We start from the raw sequence: 24,110 nt of genomic DNA, 5'->3' as shown, positions 1-24,110 counted from the left end.
GCTCATACTTGCTTAAAAGGAATGATTTAAATAAACTTGCTGTCTGAAAAAGTAAACTGTGCATTACTGCCATCGATAGAAAACCTAAGTAACACAAGCCACAAACGGACAGTGAAAAAATGAACACAATGAAAATACACAATGTTGTTACACGTGGTAAAACATTTGCCTACTCTGCTTCATCACAGAGAGCACACTCCGCCACATGTCCACTTGGCCTGGGCAGCAACACCAAGAGCTGACAAGGGATGAAGTGGGCAGCCCCTTATGTATGTCCCAAAACTTCACCTGCACACCCTCTGGGAAGCTGTGGGGAGGCAGGAAGCCTGTGCTGCTCTGCTTGTGTCAGCCAGTTGGACAGGTATTGAGTCTAAGGGGCTGGCAATTTGTGTGACAACCATACGTGATACTTGGGGACACCTTGACAACTACAGCGTCATACAAAGCATCTGTGGGCTCCAGTGGTGACATAGCCCAGGTGCTGCTGCTCCAACTCCACATTCTTCACTGGAGGAAACACTAAATTGCACTCAGAGATTACTGAAAACCAAGATACAATTTTCTCATCCCAATGAATGGGACCCCCTGAATTCTACACCAAACTCCAGGTCCCAGTGTGATCCCCCTTTCCAGCTGGCCAGGCTGAAACTTTACTACCGCACACTACTCTGTGAAGCCCCTAGCCGGTTCCCTGGCTTTCACGCTGTGCTTCGGACACCCTTCCATGGTGGTAGTGCAGCCCTACAAGGGCCACTGGGCCGATCCTACCCCCTACTGAAGTCAGGGGCTTCAGACCTGGGCCTGGCCCCTCCCAGTGGTGCATGTGAAATCTGAACGAAGGGTCATTTCAAGCCACTGTGGATGCCTGTCCTGTGCCTGGGGGGTGTATGATCATGAGTCTTCAAGTGACTTAGTAAGGAAGCCTGAGGGGCAGCATAATGAATGGAGCTGTGTGCACAAAGGCCCAAGCTTGGATGGGCCAAGGAGCCATTAACAGAGATGGGGACCACTGTTCAGCCTCCAGGGCTCTGCATAGAATGGGGCTGTCCTGGGTGTGAAGGAGCAGAATGCCTGAAAATTGGGGCCAGGATGCTTGCGATCCACAACCTCAACTGCTTCTCTGAGAGGTGGGTCTTTATCACATGTCTGACCCATCCTAGCTGCTATCCGGACACAAGGACCTTGAGCTATCTTGGGCACTATTAAGCACCATAGAAAGTGTCATCCCTATATTCAAGAACCCCTTAGCTAAGTACAGCTTAGCTAAGTACTTACCCCCAGACCCGTCCAGCTGTGCGATCCCAGGAGTTTCTCCAACACCCTCATTCACTTACCACCATCACAGGTTACCTGCCTGTCTGGGGACCACCAGAAAGGAGAGTTTGAAAAACCAAAGTCCTGTTTCCCCCAAAATATTTTTTTTATTCTTGCTTACATTTGTGTTTCCAATTGTGAATAAAAAATGCTTAGAAAGTGATTACAAAACATCGTGAACCGGACACGAGGCGTGGGCTCGCCTTCTCTGCGTGAGATGACACAGGGCCTGGCGTCTGGGTCTGGGTCGGCCTGCCTGGGCTCAGTCGGGCTTCTCACTTTCAGAATCTAGAAAACAAAACCGCCACAGCTCATTATAGGCCTGCCGTGACCACGTGAGGCCCTGGAAGCTGGAATGGTGACACCAGAGCGGTCACACGTCTTGGAGGGCCGGGCCGCCTGACCACGACCCAGGCACTACACAGGTAAGACTCCTGGCTGCCTCTGCCATCTGGCCACCTTCCACACTGAGCAACCGCCTGAACCAGGCAGGGCCTCCCAGGGTCCGCACAACTGTTGCTCTGGAGAGTGAGGGACCTCTGGCTCCTTGGGCACAGCAAGCAGAGCAGCGTCCCAAGCCGCCGCGGCCTCTGCTCAGAGCCAGTGCTGAGGCGGAGCACTGCGGGTGGCCGGAGCACAACGCCTGACTGCACCTTGGTGGAAACACAGGACAAACAGAACTGGGCAGTGACCCCAGCTGGGTGGAGTGGGAGGAACCACAACTCCCAGCTTGAGTGCTTGCAGCAGGCATGCAGGGGCACTGCCAGCTGAGCAAAAGGCCATCAGGCCTCTGGGCCAGGAAAACGTGCTGAGCCCTGCAGGACGCCTCCTCCAACTTGCACCCTGCTGGACAGCAGAGCCCCTCAGGGGACCGGAGGGCAGGTGGCCCAGCCCCCCACCAGCTCTGTCCAGAGTGAGTCACACAAACCTGGCTTTCTGTTGGACAACATGGACAGGGCTCAGAGACACCTTTCAGTTGGCCATGAGACTCATACCCTCCATAGGCAGAGGCTACCGTACATCCAAATACAGTTCAGATTCAGAGTCTGAAAGCCGAGTGAACAGGCCAACCTAGGCCCGGAGCCACAGAGCTAGCCTACGAGCCCTGCCCAACACCCCACTCTCATTCTCCGAGTCAGGTCGGCTCAGCGTCAGTCACACCAGATCCTGTCAGGAAGACAGCACCTGCCACTCAGCGCCCTGGCCCCTCCTGGCCGCCCCGGCCTCCTGGGTGACAGCAGGCGTGTTGCTGAGAGTGAAGCTGTGCCAGGACAGAGCAGTGCTGCCTGCCAGGGCTGCCCACCCAACGCTCCCTATGAGACTGGCTGGTTCAGCTTCTCTGTGGCCAGAAGTTAAGAAAAAGATGTGGCTCCACACTGTTTTCAAGCAAAAATGTTTATTTTTCTCCTTCAAATATACAATCTCTTGGAGAGTCTGTGCCACTGACCATTCCTGTTACAGGCCAGGACTCCAAACCGCATGTCTGGCACAGCAGGGGGAGTGGGAAGAGGGCAGTTTCCACCACCCTCAGGAACCAGGCGCACATGATTCTCAATCCAAGGACCCAGGGGCACATTACAGAGAACAGAAATCTCTTACTATAGCTTCATGCCCTGGCAGAAGATTCTGCATAATCACCTAGAAAATTCAATTCTAACTGAATTGACGGAATAATACATTTAAACCAAAAGAATTCAGCCAGTCCTAGTAAAGTCCCAAAGTACAGCAGAACTATAGAATTCACAGCTGGGCAGCCCAACCAGCCGCCTCCCAGTGGGAAGTGGGAAACATCTTGGCCAGTGGGGAGTGGGGCCTTCAGCTCCCACCCTGGGCTGTTGGGTGCCTGTCTGAGATGAGTAGCACTGAAATTTCCAGGAGAGGAACACTCCTACCCCCCAGCATGATGGCTTGGTGCCTGCAGAACAGGCTGGAGGCCAGAGGTGGGCAGAGTAGCCTGTGAAAACATGGGAAAGCTAGGCCCAGGTGACCACAGGCCTCTGTGCAAACAACAGAAAAGGAAGGCAGGCTGGGAGGGGAGGTTGGTGGGCCCCCTGAGCAGAAGGGGCCACACTCTCTCTGCAGAGCAGGTGGCCTGCCTGTGCTTCTGCACCTCCAGACACACACCTTTACCTCCCCCCAACTCATAGCAGCCCTGCAGGCTCTGGGTCATGTCTGCTTACCCAGCACTTTATAGCAGGTTCCACGTAGCCAAACACAGATGCTAACATTCCTGACTAAGAGATCAACTGCCATTAGCAATGAACTGCCCCAATAACCATGCACCCCTGGGCAGTCTGCTGGCAGTGCCCACGGCACTGCAGTTGAGGGAATTTGTCCATCTGTTTGCTATCTGTGACCATACAGCTGGAGAGATCTCATTTTATGAGTACAAAGCAGAGTTACTCTAGCATTTCCAACTCTTCAATATTCAAGGTCACTAGTTCAATTTTTTTAAAGCATGTACAACAGAAAAGATCAGACTTTAGCTTCAGATTTGTAAACCATTCATATCTCTGCAACTTAAAATGGGAAATAGAGATATCAATGCACAAACCAACTATAAATGAAATACACCTTTTCTGATACACGGTTTTTTAAAATACCTCTTTCCATCAGGGAATGGAAAAGCTGGAATTCAAGGCACTGTACTTCTGCAGGGTTATTACAATGTTCTAACCATCGATTCAAGTACAGGAAGTGAGTGCAAAGACAGCAAGTGTTGACCACAGGAACCTAAGAGAAAATACGGTCTGCAGCAATAAAGAAAGCAAGGATTGCTGCCCACGTGCCAGCTCCCTGGCTGGGCACCCATGAGCAGGCAGTGCAGGACTCGGAGGCCAAACCACAACCCGACTCCTCCAGGCTGTTCAGTGTCTTCCACTGGCAAGTAGTGAGACAGAGAGCTACATGATCTGCAGCCTGGGGCCGGGCATGCTGACCACAGTTGGCCTGAAGAACACAGGGAGGGCTGGCGCATCTGCTGCCCCCAGGCTTGGCCCCACGTTGAGGCTCCGGCTGCCTGCCTGGGCTGCCCAGGGACCCCAGGACACTGGAGCTGGGATCAGGCTTCCATACTGGCCCAAAGGTGGGGCTGGGAGGCAGGAGAGGGCAGTACCTGGCATGGGCACAGGAAGGGCTGAGGCAGCTCCAGGAATGACCACGGTGGGTACAGGGCTGGGTACCGGGGCCAGACATGGCATCCCCATTGCTGTTCGAGAGGTGTTCATCTACAAGACAAGAAACATGGCTTCAATCAGCTAGCATAACTCAGTCACCTTGGGGGTCCCTGCAGTTTCTCTATCCTCAGGAGACGGTGGTCTCAGGACCTGCCCTGGGGCACCTTTTAATGGCTGACAACAGAGTGAAAATGTGGGGCAAGAAGGCAGCCACATGCCGTGAATGTCCACAGGCCAGAGTGGGCTTCAAAGCAGACCCAGCAGGACCTAAGCCCTGAGTAACAGGGAGGGAACAACCCACCCCCACCCAAAGACGTCCTGCTTGACTAGTCAGTGCCATTATGGGAGGTCGAGAACAGCTGGGAGCTCTGCAGGGTTGTGCCCAGAGATCTGGAGTCGGGGGCAGGGTGGTGCCTCTGCTCCCTGCACCTCAGGTGCAGCCCAGGAAGAGAAGCAGCGCAGCGACAGGGACACGAGCTGCGACGGTCAGTGAGGCCCACGGCCATGATGCAGAAACCTGATGAAGCTACTGCAAGAAAAGAGATGATGGACCAACAGCCTTCAAGCTCTCTAGACACAATGTTGGCAGATATAACCAAGCAACTACAAAAAGAAGATAAATCAGAGCCAAGTGAGGTTTTGCCCCGCAAATGCAATGATGTTGTCTCAGCAAAAATCACTGCATCTTACCACTGTTACATACAAAAGGAGAATTCCATGTGATGCTCCCCACAGATGCAGGGGGAGTATCTGAGAAGTTCCACACTCCTTCACAGAAAGCACAGGGGCTGAAGCTGGAGGGTCCCTCCTCCATCTGGAAGGGCCTCTGTAGAACCCACAGCCAACCCTGTGCCAATGGTGAAATGCCAAATGTATTTCCCCTTGCCCCTTGCTCCCCTTGCCCCCAGCCAACACTGTATGGGAAAGTTCCAGCCAATAAAAGAAAAGGAATAAGGAACATGGACTGAAAAGAAAAAGGAAAACCATCCTTATTTGCAGACAACAAGACCGTGTATGGAGAAAACCAAAGAGAGCAGACAAACCGATTTCTAGAACTAAGAAGTAAATTTAGCAAGATTGCAGGATACAAGGTACAAAGATAACCATATTTCTATATACTACCAACATAATCTGTAAAAGGATCTTTTAAAGTAATAAAATTTATAATCACATTCCAAAACATCAAACTATCTCAGGTTAAATTTAATGAAAGACGTGTAACACCTTTACACTGAAAACTAGAAAACTTCACTGAGAGAAAATTCAGTCCAGTTCAGTTCAGTTCAGTCGCTCAGTCGTGTCTGACTCTTTGCGACCCCATGAATCGCAGCATGCCAGGCCTCCCTGTCCATCACCAACTCCAGAGAGAAAATTAGACATAAACAAAGAAACACCATGTTTATAATAAACTCGCTACTGTTAACATGTCAAATCTTACCCAGATGATCAACAGACTTAATACAATCAGAATAAAAATCCAATAAGGCTATTTTGTAGATATATACAGGCTGTCTCTAAAATGCAAATGGAACTATTAAAGACCTAGAAAAATCAAGAAATTGCTGGAGGACAAATAAGAAGTATTAACAGATATAAACTATACATAAAAAGATAAACACCAAGAATTTACTGTGTAACACAGAATTATACCTGATATCTTGAAATAACGTATAATGGAATACAATTTGAAAAAAAAAAAATGACCACTAACTAAGCCTTCAGCAAACAAAACCAGCAAATGCTGGGGAAGGCAGGACTCTGTTTTCCAGAGTTATCACTTATAATATTCGGATGTCCAGTTTTCACTAAGAAATCACAAATATTTACACACAGAAAATGGAAAGTATGATCCATACAAAGGGGAAAACTCATTAATAGCAACTGTCCCTGAAGAAGTCTAGACACTGTCCTTACAAAACAAAGACTTTAAATCAACTGTTTCAAACACATTCAAAGAATTAAAGGAAACATGGAGAAAAAGGAAATCAGGATAATGACGCATGAACTACATGAGAATATCAATAAAGTCAAAGAAGTTATAAAAGGAACCAAATATTACAGCTGAAATATTAGAGCAAAAAAGGATAATAACTGAAATTAAAATTCCACTAGAGGCTTCCCTAGTGGCTCAGATGGTAAAGCGTCTGTCTGCAATGCAGGAGACCTGGGTTCGATCCCTGGGTTGGGAAGATCCCCTGGAGAAGGAAATGGCAACCCACTCCAGCATTCTTGCCTGGAAAATCCCATGGATCACGGAGCCTGGTAGGCTACCATCCATGGGGTCGCAAAGAGTCGGATACGACTGAGCGATTTCACTTCACTTCAGAGGAGCTCAAAAGCAGATCTGAGCAGGCAGAAAAAGAATCAGCAAATTTGAGACCATATAATTGAAATAGTCAATTCTAAGAAACAGCAAGAAAAAAAAAGAAGAAGATAAGTGTACAGAGCCTATCAAGAGGAGAAAACTAAAGACAGGGAAAAATATTTGAAGTACAGAAAGAAAAGACTGTCAACCAAGATTCTACACTGAGCAGGTTGAAGGAGAAATTAAGACTTCTAGATAAACAGAAACAAAGGCAGGTTGTTACTAAAAGATTTGCCTCACAAGAAATGCTAAACGAAAAACTTCCATTTCAGGTTGAAATGAAAGGATAATAGACAGTAACTCAAAAGTCATGAGAACAAATAAATGAAGCAACTACACAGCTAAATACGAAAGCCAATAGTATTGTTTAAGTTTGGTTTTAATTCCTTTTTCCCTTATATGATTTAAAAGGCAAATGCATTATATAACAATTATAAATCCATGTGAATGGGCAACAATGTATCAAGATGCAGTCTGTGCAAAAACACAAAGGAGAAGGGATGGAGATATACAGAAGTAAAGTGTTCTCACACTATTGAAACAAGGGGGTATCATTCAAATAAAGCTGTTATAAGCCTAAGATTTTAATTGTAAACCCTAAGGTAATCAATAATAAAAATATACACAGAAAAGTTAAAAGGAGGAGGAATCAAAACAACACACTACAAAAAAAAAAACAAGGCAATAATGAAGTAATTGAGGAATAAAAAACTGTAAGAAAAAAAACACAGTAGAAATCTTTTATTATCCATAATTACTTTTAATGTAAATGGATTGAAATCTCCAAATAAAAAACTGTAAGGAAAAAAAAAACACAATAGAAATCTTTTATTATCCATAATTACTTTTAATGGAAATGGATTGAAATCTCCAAATAAAAGATTGGCAGACTGGATAAAAAAGCACAAGTGATCTATATGCTGTCTACAAAATACTCACTTTAGACACAAAAACACAAAGACGTGGAAAGTAAAAGGATGGAGGAGAGGAGATCAAGATGGCACAGTAGGAAGATGATGCCAACCTCACCCTCCCCCATGAACCCATCAAAAACACATCTAATATGTGGAGCAACTCTCTCTGAAAATAAACTGGAAATGGAAAGAAAAATTCTTCTAAAACAAAAGCTGTAAAAGAAAGAGCCATATGAGTGACGTAAGAAGGGAAAAGAGCTATGAGGCTGGGATCTGGGCCCACAGAAGAGAAGGGTGATATGTGGTGGTCACCAGGAGATCTCTCCTGGTGGTGATTTGACATACATATTTGGTACTTCAGCCCTGGGGTTCAACATGCTGACATTTACAGTACAGGAGTTCCAGAAGGATATATGTCTTCTTCAGTGGTCTGAAAGTCAACTGGATTTCGAGGAGGGTGAGAAACCTAGACCCACGCTTGCTTACTCTCAGGAATGAAGTATAGGATGGGGTTCTGGAGAGTTTCATGAAACTGCCTAGCATGTGCACAGCCCCTCTACCTCTGGAGATTTCCCACCAGGTTGAAAGCTATCATTGCTAAGCAGAGTGTGCAGCTGGGGGTGGAGCTGGCTCAAACCTAACCCTGCATATAAATGGGGCAAGTACAGCCACTGCTGGTACTCAGAGGCAGCAGATCAGGAGCTGATTGGAGCTGACTAGCCTGCTGGGACTGTCCCACTGTACACCCTGTCCCACACCTGGTGCCCACTGCAGCCCTTTCTGCTCTGGCACTGTGCCTCCTGGGGCAAAACTGCCATTTCTAGGAGAGGGTAGAGTGCACACTTAGAGGGAAAGCAACCAGCTCGGATACCACCCCAGCTTCAGCACCTGGTGACAAGGCCCCACCCCTGATAGGGTAGTGATGGCCATTCAGCATAGAAGAAGCTTCAGTTCACACTTGGCTATGGCTCTAGTCCCTCCATCTCTAGCCCCATCATCCACCAGGTGATACCAGACAGCACACCCTGGGGGGGAGACATGACCCATCAGTTCCACCTCTCACATCAAAACTGCTGAGCACAGGCAGACTGCATAGAGGTCTCCACGTAAGTACAAGACCAGGATAGGCAACAGTTTCACCAAATTTCATAGCAAGAGGAAATGTTAAGCAAAGTGAGAAAACAAAGGAATGTCTTTCCAATGAAAGAACAGTGACAAAACCACCAATGAAAACAGAGAGAATTTACCAGATAATGAGTTCAAAGCATTGGTAATAAGAATGTTAAACTAGGAAAAAGAACAGATGAACACAGAGAGAATTTTAACAAGGAACTAGAAAGTACAAAAGCCAGTTGAATTGAAGAATGAAATAACTAAAATGAAAAACATGCTAGAAAGAATTAACAGAAGACTAATAGAGAAGAATGCATAAGACAGAATAATGGAAATCACCCAACCAGAATGGTAAAAAGATAAACAAATTTTTAAAATACGAGAACAGTTTAAGGAACCTCTGAGACAACATCAAGTATGCTAACATTCAAATTATAGAGCTTCCATAGAGAAGAGAGAGAGTGAAGAGGGTTGAAAATGTATTTAATGAAATTATGGCTGAAAATTTCCTGAACCTGAAGAAAGAAACAGATATCCAGGTGTTCAGAGTATTCCAAACAAGATGAACTGAGTGATATAGACCAAAACGTATCATAGTTAAAATGGAAACAGTTAAATAAACCAGAAAAATTAAAGGCAGCCAGAGAAAAAGTCACATAAAGTCACATACAAAGGAATACCCATAAGCCTATCAGCTGATTTTTCTGTAGAAACTTTGCAGGCCAAAAGGGAATGGCATGACATACTCAGAGTGGTAAAAGGGAAAAACCTACAACTAGGATTATTTCCAGCAATACTATCATTCAGAATTGAAAGGGAAATAAAGAACTTCTCAAATAAGGAAAGGAAAAACCCCACAAGTAAACACAAATATGTAGTAAAGGCTGAGGGTCAATCACTCAACATAAGCTAGTAGTACAAAGATTACAAGACAAAAGTTAGAAACTCCACTATAACTACAATAAACAGTTAATGTATATACATGAAGATGTAAAATATGACATCAAAAACATAAAACACAGGGGAAGGTAGTAAAGTGTACTTGAACTTAAATGGCTACCAGTTTAAAAAAGAAAATATATAGGTCAACATATATGAACCTTACGGTAACCACAAATCAAAATACTACAATGGATACACAAAAAATAGAGAAAGTAACACAAGCATATCACTAAAGAAAATCATCAGATCAAAGGGAAGAAACTAAAGGAAGAAGAAAAGACTACAGAATGACAAAAACAACCAGAAAACAAGTAACAAAAAAGCTGTTAAATACACGCCTGTATGTATCTAAATGTTTCAATCAAAAGACAGAGCAGACAACTGGACCCATTTGTGTGCAAGAGACTCTCTTTAGAGACACACAGACTAGGATTTCTCTGATAGTCTAGTTAAGAATCCAGCTGTCCGTTGCAGGGGTCATGGGTTTAATCCCTGATCCAGGAAGATTCTACATGCCGTGGGGCTACTAAGCCCGTGTGCCACAACTACTGAGCCTGTGTGCTGCAAATACTGGGCCAACATGCCTACAGCTGCTGAAGACTAAGTCTAGAGACTGAGCTCTGCAGCGAAAGAAGTCACTGCAATGAAAAGCCTGTGCACTGCAACTAGAGAGTGGACCCTGCTCACCACAACTAGAGAGCCTGCATGGAGCAATGAGGACACAGCACAGGCAACAAATAGATGAAATTTTCAAAAGACATGCACACTATTTTTCATGCAAATGAAAATGACAAGAAAGCTGGTATCAATACTTACATCTTACAAATAAGACTTTAAAGGAAAGTCCACAAAAAGAAAACAAAGGGCATTATATATATATATAATGATATAGTGATCAATTTAAAAAAAAGAATGTAACATTCATACATGTATCCCATATAGCTGCAACTAAATTTATGGAAAACAAATATTAACAGACATAAAAACAAGAAATTGACAATAATAGAAAAATGATAGGAGAGTTTAACACTTCACTTACATCAAGGGACAGATTCATACAAATGGAAAATCAATAAGGAAACAGTGGTCTTAAATGACACACTAGACCAGATATACATAATATATGTATATATAGGACATTCCATCCCAAAACAGCAGAATGCACATTCTTTTCAAGTTCACATGGAAATGTGCTCCAGGATAGATCACAGACTAGGCCACAAAACAAGTCTCAATAAATATAAGAACACTGAAATTACATCACGCTTTTTTTCCCCCAACCACAACAGTGTGCAACTAGAAACCAATTACTGGAAGAAAAAACACAAACACATGGAGCCTAAATAACATGTCTTTAGAAGAAACAATGGGTCAGTGAAGAAATCAAAGAGGAAATCAGAAAAAAAGAGAAATAAAAACAAAAACACACCTTTGTACCACTGATGTGATGCAGCAAAAGTAGATGTAATAAGAAAGATTATAATGATACATACATATCTGAGCATACAAGAAAAATCAAGCTATCTTCTACCGAAATGAATCAGAAAAAGAACAAAGCTCAAGTCAGCACAAGAAATAATTAAGGCATTATTTTAAAATAATATTTTTATTGATCTTTATTGAAAAATAATAAAGATCAGAGAGGAAATGAATAAAATAGAGACAAAAAATAGAAAAGATCAATGGAAGCAAGAAATGATTTTTTAAAAGGATAAACAAAATTGATAAGCTTTTAGCAAGGCCCATTAAGAAAAAAAGAGAATTTAAATAAGCAAAGTAAGATAGGAAAGAGAAGATTACAACCAGTATCAGTGAAACACAATACTGTCAGAGAATATTACAGACAGTTATATGCCAACAAACTGAACAACCTAGAAGGAATGGATAAAAATTTGAGAAACACAAAGTATTCAAAGACTGAATCAGAAGGAAAGAAACAAACTGAACAGATCAATAAGAAATTGAATTAGTGTTAAAAAAAAAAATCTCCCAGCAAACAAAAGTCCAGGAACAGATGGCTTCCCAGGGAAATTCTACCAAATATAATAAGAAGAGCTAATACCTAGCATCACAAACAATTCCAATAAATGAAGAGGCGGGAACACTCCCAAATTCATTCTACAAGGCTATTATTACCCTGATAAAATTTAGAAAAAGGTATTACCCAAAAAAGAAAATTACTTCAGTATCTCTGATGAATACAGACACAAAAATCCTCAAAAATATTAGCAAACCAAATTCAACAATATATAAAAAGGATCATATACCATAATCAAGTGTGATTTATTCCACAAATGCAAAGATAGTTCAAAATCCACAAGTCAATCAGTGTGATACACCACATTAACAAATGGAAGGATAAAAATCACAGGATCATTTCAACAGACACAGGAAAAACATTTGAAAAAATTCAACTTCCATTCATGATAAGGACTCACAACAAAGTTGGTACAGAAAAAAACATATTTCAACATAATAAAAGCCATTTATGACACACTGACAGCTAACATACTCAGCTGTTTCCTCTAAAATCAGGAACAAGATAAGGATGCCCACTTTTGCCACTTTCAACATAGTACTGGCAGTCCTAGCCACAGCAACTAAATAAGAAAAAGAAAAGGTATCCAAATTTGAAAGGAAAAAGTAAAAACGTCACTATTTTCAGATGACATATTATATATAGAAAATTCTAAAGTCCCAACAAAAAACTATGAGAACTAATTAATGAATCCAATTAAGTTGTAGGATATAAGATTGACAAACAGAAACCTATTGCTTTTCTAAACACTAATAATCAACTATCAGAAAGCAATAAAATAATCCCATTTAAAACTGCATCAAAGAGAATAAAATATCTAGAAATAAACTTAACCAAGGAGGCAAAAGGTCTATAATCTAGAGACTACAAAACTAAGGCAAAGGAAACAAAAATAAAAATAAACAAGTGGGACTTAATTAAACTTAAAAACTTTTGCACAGGTAAAGAAACCTTTGACCAAAAGAAAAGACAACCTATTCAAAGTGAGAAAATATTTGCAAATTATATGACTGATAAGGGGTTAATATCCAAAATAAATAAACAGTTCATATAACTCAATACAAACAAAACACCTTATTTTAAAAAATAAGCAGAGGACTTGAATAGATATTTTTCAAAGAACACATACAGATGACCAAAGGTACATGAAAAGATTTTCAACACTGGTAATCAGAGAAATGTAAGTCAATACCACAATGAGGTATCACCTTACACCTATCACAACAGCTATAACCAAAAAGATCACCAATAACAAATGTTGGCAAGGATATTGATAAAAGGGTACCATAGAGAAGGCAATGGCAACCCACTCCAGTACTCTTGCCTGGAAAATCCCATGGACGAAGAAGCCTGGTGGGCTGCAGTCCATGGGGTCACTGAGAGTCGGGCACGACCGAGCGACTTCACTTTCACTTTTCACTTTAAAGCACTGGAGAAGGAAATGGCAACCCACTCCAGTGTTCTTGTCTGGAGAATCCCAGGGACGGTGGAGCCTGGTGGGCTGCTGTCTATGGGGTTGCACAGAGTCAGACACGACTGAAACGACTTAGCAGCAGCAGTACGCTGTTGATGGGAATGCAAATTGGTGGAGCCACTATGGAAAACATTATAGAGGTTTTTAAAAAAACTGAAACTAGAAACACTATATGATCCAGCAATTCCATTCTTGGGTGTGAATCAACAGAAAATGAAAATGCTAATTTAAAAAGATACATGTACCTCAATGCATGTTCACAGCAGCATTATGTACAACAGCCTAAGAAACAGATGAATGGATAAAGATATGTGGTTCACATATATAATGGAATATTACTCAGCCATAAGAATGAAATCTTGCCATTCACATCAATATAGATGAAGCTGGAGAGTACTGTGCTTAGTGAAAAAACTCAAAGAGAGAAAGACAAATACTGTATCTGATCAGATATATGTGGAATCTAAAAAAAATGAACATAACAAAACAGATACAGATTCACAGATATGCAGAAAATAAATTAGTGGCTACCAGTGGGAAGCTGGAGGGAGAGAGGGCAAGACAGTGGCTAGAGATTAAGAGGTATAAACCAATATGTATAAAATAAATAAGCTACAAAGATATACTGTACAGCACAGGGAATATAGCCAACATTTTATAATAATTTTAATGATATACATCTATAAAAATATTGAATCACAATGCTGTATATTTGAAACTAATAAATAGTTTAAATCAACTATCAGTTCAGTTCAGTTCAGTCGCTCAGTCGTGTCCAGCTCTTTGCGACCCCATGTATCGCAGCATGCCAGGCCTCCCTGTCCATCACCAACCTGCAGAATTTACTCAAACTCATGGCCATCGAGTCGGTGACACCATCCAGCCATCTCATCCTCTGTCGTCCCCATTTTCCTCCTGCCCCCAATTCCTCCCAGCATCAGGGTCTTTTCCAATGGGTCAACTCGTCGCATGAGGTGGTCAAAGTACTGGAGTTTCAGCTTTAGCATCAGTCCTTCCAATGGACACTCAGGGCTGATCTCCTTTAGAATCGACTGGTTGGATCTCCTTGCAGTCCAAGGGACTCTCAAGAGTCTTCTCCAACACCACAGTTCAAAAGCATCAATTCTTCTGCACTCAGCTTTCCTCACAGTTCAACTCTCACATCCATACATGACTACTGGAAAAACCATTGCCTTGACTAGACAGACCTTTGTTGGCAAAGTAATGTCTCTGCTTTTTAATATGCTCTCTAGGCTGGTCATAATTTTCCTTCCAAGGAGTAAGAGTCTTTTAATTTCATGGCTGCAATCACCATCTGCAGTGATTTTGGAGCCCAAAAAAATAAAGTCTGACACTGTTCCCACTGTTTCCCCATCTATTTCCCATGAAGTGATGGGACCAGATGCCATGATCTTCGTTTTCTGAATGTTGAGCTTTAAGCCAACTTTTTCACTCTCCTCTTTGACTCTCATCAAGAGGCTCTTTAGCTCCTCTTCACTTTCTGCCATAAGGGTGGTGTCATCTGCATATCTGAGGTTATTGATATTTCTCCCAGCAATCTTGATTCCAGCTTGTGCTTCTTCCAGCTCAGCATTTCTCATGATGTACTCTGCATATAAGTTAAATAAGCAGGGTGACAATATACAGCCTTGACATACTGCTTTTCCTATTTGGAACCAGTCTGTTGTTCCATGTCCAGTTCTAACTGTTGCTTCCTGACATGCATATAGGTCAGGAAGGTCTGGTATTCCCATTTCTTGAAGAATTTTCCACAGTTTATTGTGATCCACACAGTCAAAGGCTTTGGCATAGTCAACAAAGCAGGAATAGATGTTTTTCTGGAACTCTCTTGCTTTTTTGATGATCCAGTGGATGTTGGCAATTTGATCTCTGGTTCCTCTGCCTTTTCTAAATCCAGTTTCAACATCTGGAAGTCCACGGTTCACGTATTTCTGAAGCCTGGCTTGGAGAATTTTGAGCATTACTTTACTAGCGTGTGAGATGAGTGTAATTGTGTGGTAGTTTGAGCATTCTTTGGCATTGCCTTTCTTTGGTATTGGAATGAAAATTGACTTTTTCCAGTCCTATGGCCACTGTGGAGTTTTCCAAAGTTGTTGGCATATTGAGTGCAGCACTTTCACAGCACCATCTTTCAGGATTTGAAATATCTCAACTGCAATTCAATTAAGAAAAATTTTTTTAAAGGAAGTACAATGATGTGAAATAAAACTCCTGAGAGCTCATCCAAGATGGTGCAACAGGAAGAGCTCGGGCTCATCCCCTCTCAGGAGCATACATACACGAAAAACTGCTGAGGAGTCATCAATAAAAAGGACTGAAAGTGGCCAAAAAAGATATTTTACATCCAAGGATAGAAAGAACAAACAAAAACAAGATGGTAGGAAGGGTGTACTTGCAATGTAATCAAATCCCATACACACTAGGTGGACTATCCACAAACTGGAGATTAATCACATCACAGAAGTTCTCCCACATGAGTTAGAGCTGTGAGCCCCAAGCCAGGTTTCCCAGCCTGAGGCTCTGATATCAGAGGGAGGAGCCCCAAAAGCACCTGGCTTTGAAGGCCAGCAGGGCTTGACTGCAAGAGCTCCACAGGAGTGACTGAACTGAGCTAGGCCACAAAACACTGCAGAAAGTAATAAATCATACAAAGTATACTTTCTAACACAATGGATGAAATTAAAAAACTAGACAACTGGCATATACACCCACACACACACACACATACATAGAAAGTATATGACAAACTCAACCAACCAAATAGTCAAAGACATTATCCCAAGGAAAACCAGGAAACACCTTCAGTTCAGCCACTCTGTTGGGTCTGACTCTTTGCAACCCCACGAACTGCAGCACACCAGGCCTCCCTGTCCATCACCAACTCCTGGAGTGTGCTCAAACTCATGTCCCTTAAGTCAGTGATGCCATCCAGACATCTCATCCTCCGCTGTCCCCTTCTCCTCCTGCCTTCACTCTTTCCCAGCATCAGGTTCTTTTCAAATGAGTCAGTTCTTTGCATCAGATGGCCAAAGTATTGGAGTTTCAGCTTCAGCCCTTTCAATAAATATTCAGGACTGATTTCCTTTAGAATGGACTGGTTTGATCTCCTTGCAGTCCAAGCGACTCTCAAGAGTATTCTCCAACACCACAGTTCAAAAGCATCAATTCTTTGGTGCTCAGCTTTGTTTACGGTCCAACTCTCACATCCATACACGACTACTGGAAAAACCTAGCTTCGAATATAAGGACCTTTGTCAGCAAAGTAACGTCTCTGCTTTTTAATACACGGTCTAGATTTGTCATAGTTTTTCTTCCAAAGAGCAAGTGTCTTTTAATTTCATGGCTGCAGTCACCATCTGCAGTGATTTTGGAGCCCAAGAAAATAGACTCTGTCACTGTTGCCACTGTTCACCATCTATCTGCCATGACGTGACGGTACTGGATGCCATGATCTTAGTTTTTTGAATGTTGAGTTTTAAGCCAGCTTTTTCACTCTCCTCTTTCACTTTCATCAAGAAGCTCTTTTGTTCCTCTTCACTTTCTGTCATAAGGCTGGTGTCATCTGCGTATCTGAGGTTATTGATATTCCTCCCTGCAATCTTGATTCCAGCTTGTGCTTCATCCAGTCTGGCATTTTGCATGATGTACTCTGCATATAGGTTAAATAAGCAGGGTGACAATATACAGCCTTGACGTACTCCTTTTCCTATTTGGAACCAGTCTGTTGTTCCATGTCCAGTTCTAACTGTTGCTTCTTGACCTGCATACAGATTTCTCAGGAGGCAGGGCAGGTGGTCTGGTATTCCTATCTCTTAAGAATTTTCCAGTTTGTTGTGATCCACACAGTCAAAGGCTTTGGCAAGTTAATAAAACAGAAGTAGATATTTTTCTAGAATTCCCTTGCTTTTTCTATGATCTAACGGATGTTGGCAATGGGATCTCTGGTTCCTCTACCTTTTCTAAATCCAGCTTCAACATCTGGAATTTCACAGTTCACGTATTGCTGAAGCCTGGCTCGGAGAATTTTAAGCATTACTTTACTAGCATGTGAGATGAGTGCAATTGTGTAGTTTGACGTAGTTTGAGGATTCTTTGCCATTGCCCTTCTTAGGGATTGGTGAAAACTGACCTTTCCCAGTCCTGTGGCCACTGCTGAGTTTTCCAAATTTGCTAGCCTTTTGAGTGCAGCACTTTCACAGCATCATTTTTTAGGATTTGAAATAGCTCAACTGGAATTCCATCACCTCCACTAGATTTGTTCGTACTAATGCTTCCTAAGGCCCACTTGACTTCATATTCTAGGATGTCTGGCTCTGGCTCACACCATCGAGATTATCTGGGTCGTGAAGAACTTTTTTGGATAGTTCTGTGTATTCTTGCCACCTCTTCTTAATATCTTCTGCTTCTGTTAGGTGTATACCATTTCTGTCCCTTATGGTGCCCCATCTTTGAAATGTTCCCTTGGTATGTCTAATTTTCCTGAAGAGATCTCTAGTCTTTCCCATTCTATTGTTTTCCTCAATTTCTTTGCATTGATCACTGAGGGAGGCTTTCTTATCTCTCCTTGCTATTCTTTGGAACTCTGCATTCAGATGGGTATATCTTTCCTTTTCTCCTTTGCCTTTCACTTCTCTTCTTTTCTCAACTATTTGTAAGGCCTCCTCAGATAACTATTTTGCCTTTTTGCATTTCTTTTTCTTGGGGATGGTTTGATTCCCTGTGTCCTGTACAATGTCATGAACATCTGTCCATAGTTCTTCAGGTACTCTGTCTATCGTGTCTAATCACCTTAGAACAAATTAAAAGGAAAACACAATAGTGTCCAGAGGGAAATTTGTAACTGTAAAAGTCTACATTAAAAAAGAAAGATCTTAAGTCAACAACTTAACTGTATACCATAATAAAGATTATAAGTAAGATAAATATGCAAAATACAGAACAGAAATACAATAAAGAAAAATCAATGAAATAAAAACTTGGTGTTTTAAAAAGATAAAAAGTTGGCAAAGTTTTTAGCCACCAAACTGGATAACTCAGATGAAATATACAAATTCCTAGAAACATATAAACTTCCAAAACAGACTCAAGAGGAAACAGAAAAATCTGAATAGACCTATAACAAGTATTGAGATTCAATTATTAAGAAAAAAAGAAATTCTCAACAAAGAAAAGCCCCAGGATAAGAAGACTTCCCTGGTGAGCTGTGCTATTTAAAGAATTAATACCAATACTTCTCAAACTCTTCCAAAAAGCTGAAGAGGTGGGAACACTCCCTAAATCATTACATGTAGCCAGCGTCACCCTGATATCAAGGCTAGATAAAGATATCACAATAAAAAAATTATAACCTAACACCTTTGATAAATACTAATGCAGAAAGTAGCAAACTGCATTCAGTCAATTCAATGACCAGGTGCAATTTATCTGAGGAATGCAAGGATCATTTAATATATGAAAATCAATCAATATAATACACCATTAATAGAATGAAAGACTGAAAAACTATGATCTTAATGCAGAAAAACCACTTGTCAAAATCTAACACTCTTTCATGACAAAAGCATTCAACATACTAGAAATAAAACAATATTCTCAGTATGATGAAGGCTATATATGAAAAATGATGTGAAATATCATTATGATGTGAAAAATCTGAAAGCTTTTCCTCTAAGATGAAGACAAAGATGGCCACTTTTGCCATTTCTATTCAATATAGTACTTGGAGTTCTAGCCAGAGAAATTAGGCAAGAAAAGGAAATAAAAGGCATCCAAACTGGAAAGAAAGAAGTGAAATTACCTCTGTTCAGAGATAACACGTTCTTATATGCAGATAGCCCTAAAGAACACACATACACGCAAATACACAAACTGCTAGAATTTATGAATTTAGCAAAGTTGCAGGGTACAAAATCAACACACCACAGTCAGTTGTATTTGTATTCACTAGTGATGAATAATTTGAAAAGGAAATTAAGAAAATAATTACATTTAAACATAGAGAATAAAATGCTTGGGAATAATTTAACTAAGGAGTTGAAAGACTTATATAATGAAAACTGCAAAATACTGCCAAAAGAAGTTAAAGAAAACATAAATAAATGGGAAGACATCCCGTATTTATGGATTTGAAGACAATATTGTTACTATGTCAATACAACCCAAAATGAATCTAAACAGATTCAACAAATCACCATCAACATCTCAATAGCATTTTTTCAAGAAATATAAAAACTCATCCTAAAACTCATTTGGATTTTTAAGGGATTCCAATAACCAAAACCATTTTGAATAAGATCAAAATTGGAAGACTCTTACTTCTTGACTTCAGAACTTACTGCAAAGCCACAGAAACCAAAACACTGTAACGTTAGCAGCAGGATAGACTGTAGACAAGCGGAATCGAATAGAAAATCCAGAAATAAACCTTTGCATATCTAGGAATTGATTTCCAAAAAGAGTGACAAGAGCATTCGATGGGAAGAGAACACTATTTTTTTAAAACAAATACTGCTGGGACAACTAGATACCAACATGCAAAAGAATAAAGATGGTCCCTTATCAAACACCACATATAAAAATTAACTAACTCAAAATGGATTAAAAGTTCTAAACATAAGAGCTACAGATATTTAAACTCAGCATCTTTAGAGAACTCTTAGAAGGAAACATGGAGAGAAAGCTTTATAATATTGGATTTGGCAATGATATACTGGATATGATACCAAAGTCACAGGCAATAAAAGAAAAAATACATAAACTGGATTTCATGAAAATTAAAAACTTTTATGCATCAAAAGACATTATCAACAGAGCAAAAAGGCAACCCACAGAATGGGACATGATTTTTGCAAATGATATTATCTGAAAAGAAATTAATATCCAGAATATATGAAGAACTCTTCCAACTCAACAACAACAACAACAAACTCAATTCAAAAGCTCTTTCCACTGTACAATGGTGGCTACAATAAGGAGTCTGCAACCTGGAAAAAGGCCCTTACCCTAGCATGCTGACACCCTCATCTCAGACATCAAGCACCCAGGACTGTGAGAAATAAACTTCTTTTGTTTATAGTTAAAAATGGGCAAAAGACTTGAATCAAAGAAGGTATAGAAATGGCCGATAAGCACCTGAAAAGATGCTCAACATCACCTATTATTAGGGAAGTGCAAAATAAAACTAGAAGGTATCACTTCATACCTATCAAGATGACTACTATTTTAAAAAATCGGAACATTTTAATGAAGTGTTAGCAGGGATGTGGAAAAAGGGAAATCCTTATATACTCTTGGTGGGAATGTAAAATAGTGCAGCTGATCTGGAAAGTAGTTTGGTGATTCCTCAATAAGTTAAAACTATAAATACCATATGATTTAGTGATTCCACTTCTGGAATCCCAAAGAAGTGAAGGCAAAGACTCAAAGAAATATCTATATACCCATGTTCATAGTAGCATTATTCACAACAGTTAAAAGAGAGAAGCACCCCAAGTGTCCATCAATGGATGAATGGATAAAAAAAGTGTGGCATGTACATACAAAGGACTATCACTCAGTGTTAAAAAACTCTCACTTATGCTACAACATGAGTGAAACTTGAAGACATTATGTTAAGTGAAATAAACCAGTTTACAAAAAGACAAATACAATATGATTCTACATATATTAGGTACCTAAAGAAGTCAAATTCACAGAATGAGAGTTGAAAAGAGCTGCGGGAAAGGGGACATATATAAGCAGTTATTTTTCACTGAGTGTAAAGTTTCAGTTCTACAAAATGAAAAAATTTTGTAGACAGATGGTGGTGATGGTTGGACAATATAAATATAACTAATACCACTGAACTGCATATATTTTAAAAAGGTTAAGATGTTAAATTTTATGTTATACGTTTTTGACCACAATTTTTTAAAAAAACTGAACCTGGAACACATTATACTAAGTGAAATAGGTTAGTGACAAAAGGGCAAATATTGGATGGTTCCTTTTACATGAGGCATGCTGCTGCTGCTGCTGCTGCTAAGTCACTAAAGAGAAGTCAAATCCACAGAGACTGACAGTAGAATAGCGGTTACCAGTGGCTGGATAACCAGTTACCAGAAAGAGGGATTGGCTAGTTGTTCCTTACTGAGTTGTTTCTGTCTGGGATAACAAAGAAGTTCTAGAAATGGATAGTCATGAATAGTTAAGAAAAAAACCAAAACCTTATTAAGAATCGCAGATATCTGAACAGCACAATCAGCAGAGCTGACCAACAGGACGTGGCCCAGCACAGATCCAGAGAGTTGATGTGGTGGAGTCTGAACAGAAAAGTAGCGACTAGCCTGCTCGAGGACTGGGTGCAGACCCTGCAGGGCCTTGGGGCCAGGGTATGAGCTCTCCATGCTGTCCCAGAATAATGGAGCATAGATTTGAGGAGTTTAATGGAGGTGCAGAGTCAGGAGGGTGCTACAGAAGAGGAACAGAGGAAGTGCAGACGGGGAGTGTGGATACGAGAAGGAATCAAAGAGGATGACCTCAAGCACCTGTGCAGCAGTGACCAAGACGGACAACTTGGGTCAAAAATCCAGTCCCAGCAAGCTTTAAAGAACCGAAAACACACAAAATTTGTTCTCTTACCACAGTGCATTTAGGCTAAAAAAAAAAAAAAAAAGATGAATAAATATATTGCTCAGTTGTGTCCAACTCTTTGCAATCCCATGGACTGTAGCATGCCAGGCTCTTCTGTCCATGGGATTTCCCATGCAAGAATACTGGAGTGGGTTGCCATTCCCTTCTCCAGGGGATCTTCCTGATCCAGGATTGAACCTGAGTCTCCTGCTTGGCAGGCGCATATTCTTTACCACCTGAGAAGACCCTAATAACTATATTACCTCCATTAATTACTATATTAACTCAAATCACCATGGAAACTATAAAATATTTGAACAGAAGGCTAAAGAAAATTCTACATATCAAAATCTTTGGAATGCAGCTAGTATCAGTAGAAGGAATTTTATATCCTGAATACCTATATTAAAAAAAGAAGAAAGGCTCAAAATCAATGCACTACATATTTCAAGAAACTTTCTAGAAAAAAGTAACCCAAAGATAGAAAAAATAATAAAAGGAAAAAACTAATGAAACATACAATAAAGAATTATCATCAAAGTGATGTGCTCTTTGAAAAGGCTGATAAAATTTATAAACTCAGAGAAATCACCATTATCAGGAATGAAAAACAAGACATCACTGCAAATCCTGCAAACTGTGAAGAGAAGATGTTATAAACAACTTTATGCCAATTAATTGGAAAGCTTAGATAAATTCAGAGATGTACCAATTGTTAGAAAAGAGAATTTAACAGAAAGAATAGAAAACCTAAATGGTACTAAAACTGTAAAGGAAATGAAATCCATAGTGGAAACCTTACCCTCAAGGGATGGAGAGAAATGTGACAAATACGTACAAGCAAAATGTCAACCACAGCTCACAGGTAGAGGGTACCTGAGAGTTCACTGAAGAATTTTCAACCTTTTGTACATTTGAAACTTTTGAACCTTCCCACACTCAAAAAAATAAAATAAAAGGCCATCATCAAAAAATCTACAAACAATAAATGCTGGGGAGAGTGTGAAGAGAATGTTGGTAGAAATGTAAATTGGTACAGCCACTGTGGGCTTCCCTTGTGGCTCAGCTGGTAAAGAATCTGACTGCAATGCGGGAGACCTGGGTTTCAATCTCTGGATTAGGAAGATCCCCTGGAGAAGGGAAAGGCCACCCACTCCAGTATTCTGGCCTAGAGAATTCCATGGACTGTATAGTCCATGGGGTCACAAAGAGTCGGACATGACTGAGCAACTTTCACTTCACTTCATAGCCACTGTAGAGAACAGTATGGAGGCTTCTCAAAAAAGTAAAAATAGAGCTACTATTTGATCCTGTAATCCCTCTCCTGGGCATGTATATGGACAAAAACATGGCCCAGAGGATACATGCACCCTAGTGCTCACTGTAGCACTGTTTACAATAGGCAAGACATGGAAGCAACCTACTTGCCCATGGACAGATGAATAAAGACGTGGCACACATATTCAGGGGAACATTACTCAGCCATTAAAAAGAACAAACTAATGCCTCTTGGAGCAACATGAATGGTCTTAAAGACTGTCATACTGAATGAAGTAAGTCAGACCAAGCAAGACAAATATTGTAAAATATCACTACTGTATGCAAAATCTTAAAAAAAAAAAAAGATACAGATGAACTTATTTACAAAACAGAAACAAACTCACAGACTTGAACGAACTTATAGTCACTGCAGGGAAGGATGGGGGAAGGAACAGTTAGGGAGTTTGGGACTGACATGTACATAATGCTATATTTAAAACGGACAGGGACTTCCCTGGTGGTCCAGTGGTTAAGAATCCACCCTCTAATGCAGGGGACGTGAGTTCCACCCTGGGTTGGGGAAGATCCCACATGCTGCAGGGCCACTAAGCCTGCACATTGGCAACTACTGAGCTCACACACACTCTAGAGCCTGCATGCCACAACTAGGGAGCCTGTGCACCAAACAGAAACCCACACACCACAACTAGAGAGAAACCCCCATGCACAACTAGAGAAAGCCTGTGTGCAACAAAGAGCCCATGGGCCACAATGAAGACTCAGTGCAGCCCCATCCCCCACCAAAAAATGGATAACCAACAAAGACCTACTGTATAGCACAGGGAACTTTGTTCAGTATTATGAAACAACCTAAATGGGAAAA

At 41.0% G+C, this 24,110-nt stretch overlaps 1 protein-coding gene across 1 annotated transcript in view; it reads right to left on the bottom strand.

The window, feature by feature from the left end:
* Positions 1–1,576: 1,576 nt before the first annotated feature.
* WNK2 (WNK lysine deficient protein kinase 2) overlaps positions 1,577–24,110 on the bottom strand; it is a 146,848-nt gene continuing 124,314 nt past the window's right edge. The window contains exons 27-28 of the mRNA XM_068974352.1: positions 4,430–4,541; positions 1,577–1,602 (exon numbers count right to left, since the gene is read on the bottom strand). Of these exons, the coding sequence (XP_068830453.1) occupies positions 1,577–1,602; positions 4,430–4,541 (138 nt within the window). The remainder of the gene's footprint in view (positions 1,603–4,429; positions 4,542–24,110) is intronic.

Source organism: Capricornis sumatraensis, chromosome 6, assembly GCF_032405125.1.
Source record: "Capricornis sumatraensis isolate serow.1 chromosome 6, serow.2, whole genome shotgun sequence".
NCBI classification, from domain to species: Eukaryota; Metazoa; Chordata; class Mammalia; order Artiodactyla; family Bovidae; genus Capricornis; species Capricornis sumatraensis.
The sequence above is the reverse complement of the archived record's forward strand: the minus strand, read 5'-3'. Positions and strand labels throughout refer to the sequence as shown.